Consider the following 10,975-nt stretch of genomic DNA (forward strand, 5'->3'; position numbering starts at 1 on the left):
GTGGACTACTTCGACGGCCTTAATTTAGCGGATTGCTTTTGGTATAATGATATACGAGGTGTGAAGGTCTCCACAGACAAAAACATATGAGAGAAAACACATGAAAATATCAAGTGTCCAAGGCCGCGAGTGCCTGAACAATGGGATTATCGCTGATAAGTGCTGATTCAGAAGGCTGCAACGCGACCCTTCTGAGTCAAGATGCTATAAATATAAGTGACTGTTGAAAAATATTCTCAGGAGTATTTCTATACGCTGCGTATTGACCATGTTTAGTTTGATCCAAAAGGAATCAGAAATGTATACATACTGTACAAACATACCAAATGTTTGCCTTGGACAACATGTCAAGTTGAAGGAAATTAGACCACAATGTTTTTGGCAGAACATTATGACTCATTTGACCATTTATTTCACTCCATCCTCGTCACTTGTCTGATCATTTCTCATAATCTTTAGCGCCAGCTCCTCGCGCGTAGCCAAAAACGTGCTTTGTGAGGTCCCAGATAGCTTGACCTTTGACCTCCGGAATCAAATCCGTTCACCCTCGTGTCCAAGTAAAGGTTTGTGCCAAATTTGAAGGAATTCCCCTCAAGGCGTTCATGTGACACGGCGTCCATGAGAATGGGATGGGGGAGACGCACTAAGACTGAAAACGAAATCAAAACTTGTTGGCAAAAGTAAAACAGGAACAGTAAATACATGCAAATCTATCATCATCCATCTGACTCCTTCAAATTATGCGAATCACAGCACATATAGGAACAGACGCCGCTCTCTGTCCATCTGTCAATTTGAATGAGATTGATTTTCCACTCAAAACAAAGACATTTATATAATTTCATACATATATATATATATATATGTATGTGCAGCTGATGAAAAACACTACCAAGTGTGGGAGGCTGCGGCCGCGAGCAGATGTGACGACTTAACCCCCGCGACCTCAGCCGTCCCCGCCTGAGCGAATGAAACGTCAACATCCGGCATCCGCGGCCCCTCCCTCTGACAGCTCCACTTCCTCCCTTCTCACCAGCCGCCGCTCTTCTTTCGGTGAGAAGCGGGAGGTGGCGGCGTTTCATCACTCCGGCCGCGCGCACATGGACACGAGCATTTCTGAATAGTTGCAAATAGATGTGTAGTGGGAGAGAAAAAGAGAGAGAAAGGAGTGTGTATTCTGCAGGGAATGGAACAGCTGTGCTCCCGCACAAACTGCCTCTGTAATGCTCTGCCACAAGTTCAAATGAATAAATGAAAGTATGAAAACCAAATACACTATGTAGTGGTGAATACAGTGGCGTCGGCTGCGAACCACAGTGTGAGCGGACGCGCGCGAGAGCGCCACGCACGCAGAAGCACAAACTTGTTCAAGCCCCAGTGAACACACTTTTGAGTGACAGGTGATGTTTTGCCACAGCAAAGAGTGCCAAATAGAAGAAAAAAAAAAGAAAGAATCTTGCAGGTTCCAAGTCTTTGGCAATGATCAAGCAGGTACCTCTTGAAAAATATGACCGCGACCGAAATGACAACTGCTTCGGACGGATACAGTGTGAACCCTTGGGACGCTAGAAACAACAAATCCCATCAGCTGCCTGAGACAGACACAAACTCAGGGAATGTCAGCCCGAATGTCGGCAAATCATCTTCAAACTCAAGCTGAAGGCGCATGAAACCAGAAAAAGCTGGCTGGTGTCATTTGTTTCCTTGCTTCAAAAGGAGAAATCAGAAAATTTAGGGATGGCTATTTTTCACACCGAAAAAAGAGGAAGACCCAAGCTGTGGTCAGCTGAGGGCTGTTATGAATTTTGATGATATTGAGCTTGTGACTTTTTCCCAGAGATCCCCCCCCCTCCCTCCCCCCCAGCCGAGCGATGAAAGACTCCAGATCGTGCAAAGCACTTAATATCACGTCCACTTCTTTTTCAGCTTTGACAGCTTGCAGAATTTTCCCTGAGAGCCCCCCCCCCCCCCAAAAAAGATTATAGGAAGAGATAAGGCTTCTTTCTGCGTATAGTATTTGCAATTAAGATCCCACAGAAGCACAGGAGTGCACTTCACATGCAGCACACAGATGATTTCTGTTTCTGTGTTCTCTGCTCTGTGGCTGCAGCAACAGGTGATACAGTACAACACACTCAACTGGAATACAGGTCACGCAGGTCGGATGAATTCAGGTCAATAAACGAAGGACACCTTCCCCGGCAGCACGATTAATAAATTAAGAGAAGATTAAGAGAAGGTCATCAGAAGGGGCTGTGTGATTTTGTGTGTGTGTGTGTGTGTGTGTGTGTGTGTGTGTGTGTGTGTGTGTGTGTGTGTGTGTGTGTGTGTGAATGGGTGGATGGAGGGAGATGGAGGAGCACATTCTGAAGAAGGGGTTGTGTGTGTGTGTGTGTGTGTGTGTGTGTGTGTGTGTGTGTGTGTGTGTGTGTGTGTGTGTGTGTGTGAATGGGTGGATGGAGGGAGATGGAGGAGCACATTCTGAAGAAGGGGTTGTGTCATTTTGTGTGTGTGTGTGTGTGTGTGTGTGTGTGTGTGTGTGTGTGTGTGTGTGTGTGTGTGTGGATGGAGGGAGATGGAGGAGCACATTCTGAGGCAACAGGGAAGAGGGAAGACAACAGTCCCATTCAGCTCACACGAGACTGTGATACCGTGACCACTGGCTGGTCAATGATCACGAGAACTACACACTCAATAAGTTCTATTGTCCAGGAGACGCGTGTTCCATCAGTGTTTTGACTCTGACAGGTGGAGGGGTGGGGAACCAAAACGACCACGACGGCGGAGTGAGATGAATACAAACGGTGCTGCGGGTACTCACACGAACGCGTGGTAGACGAACGCCCACTCCCTCGGTCTCTCCAGCACGTTGTAGAGGTAGTTCTGCAGCCGGCGGTAGCGCGCGTTCCTGCGGCCGCTCTGTGCGCTGTAGGTCAGCGGCTTGCCGAGCAGGCTGAGCCGGGCGCCCTGCTTCCTCTCCGCCGCCGCCGCCGCACCTGCCGCGGTGGGGGACAGCTGCTGCGCGTCGCCGCCTGCGCCGCCGGCGCCTCCAACGCCTCCAACGCGCACCGCGTTGTTCATCGTCCTCTGCTGCCCACGCTCCACATCCTTCAGCGCGTAGTCCTGCTGCGCCCTGCGTCCCGCGGTGGAGCTCTTCAGCCAGAGCCCGGTGCCGGTGCCGGTGCCAGTGCCGGTGCCGCCGCTCTCTTCGCCGGTGTGACTGCGCGGCATGGCATCACCAGCGCAGGCGTGGAGTGCGGGCATTCACATGTGTATGCCCCCGAACAAGAAGAAGAAGAAGAAGAAAAAAAGCTCCTTCTTTTTGTTTTACTTTACTACGAAATAACGGAACGAAGCAGCGACTGGAGAGTTGATAAATATCTACTCGGCTCTCATCTCATCTCATCCCCCGGTTCGGACACCTCGCTGTCCGGGCTGGACACTGTGTGGCCATCTGCGCGAGGCTTGGAGAAGAGTCGGGTTATGAGGGAGTGGGGTCCATAGACATTTGGCGAGGGGGGGGGTCTCTCTCTCTCTCTCTCTCTCTCTCTCTCTCTCTCTCTCTCTCTCTCTCTCTCTCTCTCTCTCTCTCTCTCTCTCTCTCTCTCTCTCTCTCTCTCTCTCTCTCTCTCTCTCTCTCTCTCTCTCTCTCTCTCTCTCTCTCTCTCTCCCTCCCACTCTCTGGTCTACTTCTTCCCACTCGCCGTCTCGCCTCTTTCTTCAGTCAAAGTGTGCGGAGCGTGGTGTCGGTCCTGCCTGCTGCTCCCGAAACGATGTGGATCTCTGTTGCGCACCGGGACGGAGAGGGGCGCAGCACTGCCCCCCTCCTCCTCCTCCTCCTCCTCCACCACCACCAAACAAAGCCACAGGACAAGTAGGTGGCCTCTGTTGCTACATGTGACTTTTCGTTTGGGAATAATAAATAATAGCCAGATAATAAAGACGTCAAACGACACCAGTGTCAGCGATGACGCGCGGGTTGTTTGGTTTTTTGTTTTTTTACGCAGGCAATAAAATGACCAAAACTGCATTAATCACTTCTACACAAAAATATACAAAAAATCCCTTCTCCTGTGAGTGAAACAAATCCGAGCTCATGAGTGAAGTGAAGCTGCAATGTGTCTTCCACGCTGGAGGCGGAGTGTGGTTAACAAACATTTCCGTCGCCCGCGCGCGTTTGCCGAAACTTCCTCCGTAAGTTGGTTCGACGCTCAGTGCGCATCGGCTCGTAGAGCAGGTGAATCAGATTTGTTTTTGTTTTTCTTCCGCCTCTGTGAGACTGTAGCGGCTCCTGTGGCTGCAGACAGACACGGCGCTGCGCTCGGTATTTTAAATAGCGTCTCCGCCCGGAAGTGAACGCGGCTTTGTGGCCACGCCGCTGACAGCTGCGTCACCGCTGCTCGAGCACGTGACCCACAAACTTTTTTACTTTTTTTTTTTTCATTCTTTCTTTCATTCTTACTTACTTTCTTTCTTTCTTCCTTTTTTTTGGGTGGCAATATATTTTCAACCTGTTTTCCAAACTAATTTCTCTTCCGCCCAAATGTTTCATTTGTACGCACAGTGGTTGTGACGAATTGTATATTTTCAAAACTGTGATTGAATTATTCCTCAGAATGGTTTTCATGTGGCCATAAAGGTGGATTTGATTTATCTTCATAAAGTAAATCCAGTGCAATACAGTGCCAATGCATATATACTTCAAAGCCTCAGTTGTGATATTATTATTATTATTATTGTTGTTGTTGTTGTTGTTGTTGTTATTATTATTATTATTATTATTATTATCATTATTATTATTATTATCATTACTACTACACTCAGCTTCAATAGTTAGAAATGATTTAGGGAGAAAACACTGCTCCATCGTCTGAACATTTTTTCCCCTCTTGTGATTCGACTCTGCCCTCTAGTGGTTGAATGTTGGAGTTACACGGCTTCCCAGTCATAAATCATTGAATTTGAATAATCTTACATTTATCAAAGTTTATGTTGATTCTCCTTCTTCATTCCAGTTTGTATTGTGTCCGTAGCCTATATGTCACCATACGACACTAAAGGGCTTATACTGGCCGACATTTTGATATTCTTACACATTTATTTCATTCTTGCTTTAGACATTTATGTCACCAGCTATGTAGAAATATGTTTGTGGGTTATTTATACTGTTTACCCTGATTATGTGAGGATCAATAAAAATGATCTGAAGAGTATGATTGACTGAGGGAGTGAGAGATTTCACAGAGAGAGAGAGAGAGAGAGAGAGAGAGAGAGAGAGAGAGATTGGGATTAGGCCTGTGGCTGCAGGGTTGGATGGGATTACGCGGCGCCAGACGGCGCGGCGCAATTCCCGGTGCTGTGCGTCTCTGCCATGGGGCTTCTCTCCGTCTGCCTGCACTGATTGATCACAACCACCGAGGACCAACCAACCAACCAACCAACCACCTCGAGATCAATCTGTGCCAGCTCTGTTTGAAAAAACCATGGCCGACGTCCCCCAACTCGTCAAAATTGGGATTTCGCTGAAGATGCTTCCCAACAACACCGCGGTGCACTTCAAGTCCGACGGCGCGCGCTTCGGGCAGACCCGCACCATCAAGCTGCTGACCGGCTCCAAGTACAACATCGAGGTGGTCGTCAAACCAGGGGCGGTCGAGGCCACGTAAGATATACAGCTCTTTCCACCGTGTGTGTGTATGTGTGTGTGTGAGGCTATAGGATTATCCTGACCTGGTCGTCACACATTAGGAACCTGCTCTCCAACAATCACGCTCAGGTCATCTCAGTCCAGTAACCCCCTCCCAATGACAAGATCAGTTAATTCACCTATATATGCACACAACGTATATTTTCAATAAGGGGGAGATGGATGTGATTCATATAGGGTTGAGGCAGAAGGACACTTGATTGGGGTCTTCCAAAATATTTGAGATGTTGTCTGAATGTGGCAATATGCGTATTCGTGTCCCTAAAATATACATACTGGAAAAGAGGCGTCATTATGAGTGTCGGTGTTGGGCGGTTATTATTTATATATCTGCCCTTTATTTGTTAAAAAAAAATGATGGGAGTCTCTTTTTTTTGTTTTTGGTGAAATGTATTTACATTTCCTATAGTGAAATATATTGTGCAAAGAGACCTTTGCCATATTCAGGTACAGTACAGACTGTGGGGATTTTTTTCCCCATCGTCCTTGCTCTTAGTAAGTGGTTGCACATGTCAGAGGTCAAGCCGAGGCGGAGGATCATTCCTCGCACGCACTGACGAGAGGTGACCTGAAAAGACAGGTTTGCTCAGGAATATAGAGGCAGGTGCTGAATTTAAGGTTGCATTCATGAATGGTAAGTGAATATGACCGTTACGAGTGGCAAATCATCAAGTTTACTCAATTTCCAGGCTGCGGAGAAAACAAAACATCTCTTACAGCTGCATCTTATATATTTTTATTTTTTGGCATATATAAGTATGTTTTTATTTCTTGACTAAAGGTCCTGCACTTTAACGCGTTAAACCGTCCTAGTTCCGAGTTTAGGGCTGGAAAGTATAGGATGCTACGAGGAGCACGTGAATGCAGCATAAACCTCGATTGGCCACATGTCAAATCCGCCACAGATTAGGGATTCTGGCATTTGGGCTTTTGTGTGTTTCACCGGCCCCCCTTGTGATTTGCCTACAGTTCATGATTATGTAACACATGTTGCTGTATGCATCCATCTCCAAATATGGATTAGTGTTTGACATAAAAAATATACATATATATCAAGAGTGTGTGAATCGTGCCGGAAGTAGGTCACACAGGCCATGATGCATTATGTTGTACAGAATTTGGGGCAGTGCTCACGGAATTCATGCTGTTGCAGAAGCGCCTCTCACTAAATGATTTTTAAACATGAAATATGAAATATGTTAACGTGTCTTCTTCTGTTGTGTCACACTCATTCAAACCTTTGTGTTCACCGATACTTGAGAATAATTGTGGAGGAAAATGTCCTTTAGAATCATTCACAAATATTACAGTACATGGTGCAATTCGAAAGAGACATAAACACAGACTGTATCATTTTGTGAGAAAAAAAATTTTCTGGCAAGACCTCAGAAGATTTGTGACTGACAATGTTTTCAAACACTTTGTTTTATCATTATTATAATAATTATTATGAATCTTTATTTCAGACACATACAGTAGTTCCATATAAGCAAAGAGATAGAGAAGAAAAGAAGAAGAAAAAGATACAAATACAACACAAGGACAACAAGACAAAATCTCGAAATTGCAGTTCACAAGTCCCCAATGATTAAAATACATAACGACATCTATCTCCCATTTTTTATTGTGGGAGAATGTACTGTAATGTACCCTGGCTATTCTGTCTTTTGTTATTGTCTTTGAATACGTTCATGTTTCCTCTATTGGCGGGGGCGAGTTTACTGATAAGTGCCTTGTGTTGTGTACCTGCAGGTCGATGAGTGTGGGCGCTGTGACCTTCCCGCTGGAGCAGCAGTCTAAAGACCCTCAGTCCGTCGTCTACTCGGGCCAGTACAACACCGAGGGGGTGTCGCACACCAAGAGTGGAGAGAGGCAACCGGTTCAAATCAACATACAGGTACTGAAGTGCGTCACACACCTGCCACGACCGTGTGTCATCATGTTCTTGCGATCCAGAGGTTGTAGGCTGAACGGTGGTCCCTCCAGATGTGTTCCTGTTCCCATGGTTACGGCTCTGCCAGCAGCAAAGTAGTTTTTTCTCTGCTCACAGATTATCGTCAGCGTATCCTGATAGTATCAGGTGTTTCAGTGGTTACAGTTTTTCCTCAAGTGTATATCCCCACAGTTACCGTGGCAACAGTTTAACTAGAGGAACCACAGACACAGATAGCTATAATGGTGTATTCATGGATAGGGTGGATGTGATGGAACCTGCAGGTGTTAAAGCTTGTAGTTGATATTATTTAATTAGGTCTACACCTTTATACAATCATTCCCCAGGGTGATGTCTTCAAATGTTTTGTGTGACCAAGAGTCCAAATACATTGTACATGTACAATCATAGACAACTAAAAAATTGAGCTCAATTGATTATCAGTTATTGATATTGTGTGGAATTGATTAGTGATGCGAGCACGTTAATTAACAGTGGACTGGTCATCGTGGAGTAGCACAATACTTCTGACCAGGTGACTGTGATGTCGCACACACACGACGCTGTCAAGCCCTCCAAAACTGTGCCAACGTTGACAGATCAACCACGAAATTAGAAGAGAGACTCTCATCAGCTTGAAGCACGCCACGAGGTGCTCGGAGGAAGCAGCTGTTGCACATCCTGGCCCTGGCAATAAAAGCAGTGACGTATGTTGTAAATGTTTAAAATATTCTCTCCATCTTTTGAGGAGAACGAGAGCATTGGTTCAAATAATGTTACGGAAATCCTTGCAAGTATAATTTCACTGGGTTTCTGTTTGTATGTTGCCCATCTGTCCAGTGTGTGTGTGTGTGTGTGTGTGTGTGTGTGTGTGTGTGTGTGTGTGTGTGTCAGTATCCTTTCTTCTTCATTTCACCTCCATATGATTTTTCACATGATATCGTGCGAGTCTCTGTGTCTACACGAGTCTCTGGGGTGTGTGTGTGTGTGTGTGTGTGTGTGTGTGTGTGTTTCCCATCCGCTCTCTCTGTATGTTGCATCATCCGTTCATCTCAATCAGGCCATCTACAAGATGCCCCCAACTGCGCGTTCGAGTACACGTATGTGTCCTTGCACGCGTATATATTCCTCTGAGCGTGTGTGTTTTCTCCCTCAGTTCACGGAGGCCGGGCTGTTCGAGACCGTGTGGCAGGTGAAGTACTACAACTACAACAAGAGGGACCACTGCCAGTGGGGGAACAGCTTCAACAGCATCGAGTACGAGTGCAAACCCAACGACACGCGCACACTCATGTGGGTCAACAAGGAGACTTTTGTCTGACCGAGGAGCGGCCTGAAAGATTCAGCGTGTGCAGCAAAAAAACACAAGGTGTGTAATTGTGTTCACGGATTTTGCAGTTTCCTTTTCCCTCCTTTTTCTACCATCACTCAACTCCACTTATTTTTTTTCCCCCTGCGGCTTTACTGGATTTTTTTCTCTTTGTCCTATGGAAAAGAAGAAAAAAAATGTTTTTTCTTCCTTTATGCTTTAAACAATCCATAAGATTTACTGCTTAATCTGACCCTACCAAATTCATATGAAATGTGATGATGCTCTCGGTCTGTGTATGGTGATTATGCAAATGTGTCAAGATTATTGTGAAAAGATGAAACATGTAGCACTCCTCAACAACCTACTTAAAGAAAAGTTTTAATTATGTACCAAGGAGACTAATTAATCAAATGACATTTTGATATTTCTTCTTCTTCATGTCCAGTTCAGTCGTGGTATGTGGTAACCCCCTCAAGTGAAGTGTGCCAGTGTGTTTTGCGACAGTGTGTGTGTGCGTGTTTTGATAATTGGTGCTCGTACAGATGTGTTTATGTGTATACTTTTGAAGTCGCAGTGTACTGGTCTACGTGTGAGGAGTTTGTCTCCAGAATGACGGTCCCGACATTTTCAGAAATCCATGCAATGCCAGTTTTTAGAAAAACTACTGCTGGCGTGAAAATTAAGATATAATAAGTCTTATTAACCATCAGCTGAGTCATTTGCTGAGTGGCATTTTGAATCAACTGAGCAGGGCGACATGACCAAAGAAAACCTCTACACATAAAGTCAAATAAGCTTATATAGTGAATATTATTGATTACAGGGATTCTCTACCAGCTACTTTAACAAGTGCAGTAACTTGAACAAGCACCACTTCTTTTCATGCCAACGATTGTGTTTGTGTTGCTGCTGCTGCTGCCGCCTTTAAAACCATTTAAACTTTTGACTGACTCTTAATGAAGTGGACAATGCCGCCACTGATTCAGTTCTCCAAGTCTGATAGTGACAAGATAACACACCTGCCTGCTTCACAACAACAACAACAACAACAAAACTTATTGGTTTATTCTGTAATAAGGACTTTTATCAGTTTGCCCAATTGTGCCTTTATTAAATCTTTAATAGGCTCGTAAATGTGTACAGGTCAGTTCCTCATAAAGAGTTGCCCAGAAGGAAAACATCTGTCTGTTTTCTCCAAAGGTTGTTAAAGATTTCATTCATTTACAATGACACTGCGTCAGCGGCTCTACACTCACTTTACAAATTCTGGATTCTGGAATTTTGGAATAAAAACTCTCTGTTTAGCTGTGTGTGTGTGTGTGTGTGTGTGTGTGTGTGTGTGTGTGTGTGTGTGTGTGTGTGTGTGTGTGTGTGTGTGTGTGTGTGTGTGTGTGTGTGTGTGTGTGTGTGTGTGTATGTGTGTGCGTACATGCAGTATTGGAAGTTGAGATTTTTTATTTGAGTGAAGTTGTTTGTTTTCTCTACCTCTTCCAAAGGACTTATCCACAAATATGAGTGTTTTTACTAAAGAAAAATATTGTATTTGAAATATTCAGAACGTAACCTGACATATCTGGAAAAAATATATATTTCTTGTTTTGAGTTTTAATATTTCAAAATGTAGTATTTTTGTACAGTGAACTGTTTGAAATGCTTTCATATATATATATATATATATATATATATATATATATATATATATATATATTACTGTAATTGTATTTTGGTAGAAATTCCAATGAAATGTTTTCAGTGAGATATTGAATTGACCTATATGCAAAAATAAATCAGAGCAACAATATTTATGATGAAAATATTTACATAAGATTCTGACCTTTTGTGAAAGTGTTTTTTGTTTGTAATTTCATTCATAGTAAAATTGGAAATCTTTTTGTGTGGCAATACATCATTCCAAAGTTTATTTCAGAATCAAAGCAAGGTGATTTAGGTTAGTCACAATATTTAGAACTAGACCAAGGAAAAGTGAAGCAATAGCTATAAAAAAAACGTTCAGGTGTCTATA

The 10,975-nt window shown here is 44.2% G+C and overlaps 2 protein-coding genes across 9 annotated transcripts in view; one reads left to right on the forward strand and one right to left on the reverse strand.

The window, feature by feature from the left end:
* The window catches only part of kcnq5a (potassium voltage-gated channel, KQT-like subfamily, member 5a), a 74,165-nt gene extending 70,619 nt beyond the window's left edge, over positions 1-3,546 (reverse strand). For 4 of the 8 annotated variants that reach the window (XM_035606029.2, XM_047335046.1, XM_035606028.2 and 1 more), the window contains exon 1: positions 2,822-3,546. In XM_035606029.2, the coding sequence (XP_035461922.2) occupies positions 2,822-3,264 (443 nt within the window). In that variant the 5' untranslated portion in view covers positions 3,265-3,546. The remainder of the gene's footprint in view (positions 1-2,821) is intronic. The other 4 variants (XM_035606034.2, XM_047335049.1, XM_047335048.1 and 1 more) reach the window with 2 other exon arrangements.
* A 94-nt stretch (positions 3,547-3,640) lies between these two features.
* On the forward strand, positions 3,641-10,004 carry cnrip1b (cannabinoid receptor interacting protein 1b). The gene is made up of 3 exons (XM_035606041.2): positions 3,641-5,662; positions 7,460-7,604; positions 8,797-10,004. The coding sequence occupies exons 1-3, from the start codon at positions 5,484-5,486 to the stop codon at positions 8,959-8,961; spliced, it is 489 nt and encodes a 162-aa protein (XP_035461934.2). The 5' UTR covers positions 3,641-5,483; the 3' UTR covers positions 8,962-10,004.
* Positions 10,005-10,975: the final 971 nt, after the last annotated feature.

This window comes from Scophthalmus maximus, chromosome 10 (assembly GCF_022379125.1).
Source record: "Scophthalmus maximus strain ysfricsl-2021 chromosome 10, ASM2237912v1, whole genome shotgun sequence".
Lineage (NCBI taxonomy): Eukaryota > Metazoa > Chordata > Actinopteri > Pleuronectiformes > Scophthalmidae > Scophthalmus > Scophthalmus maximus.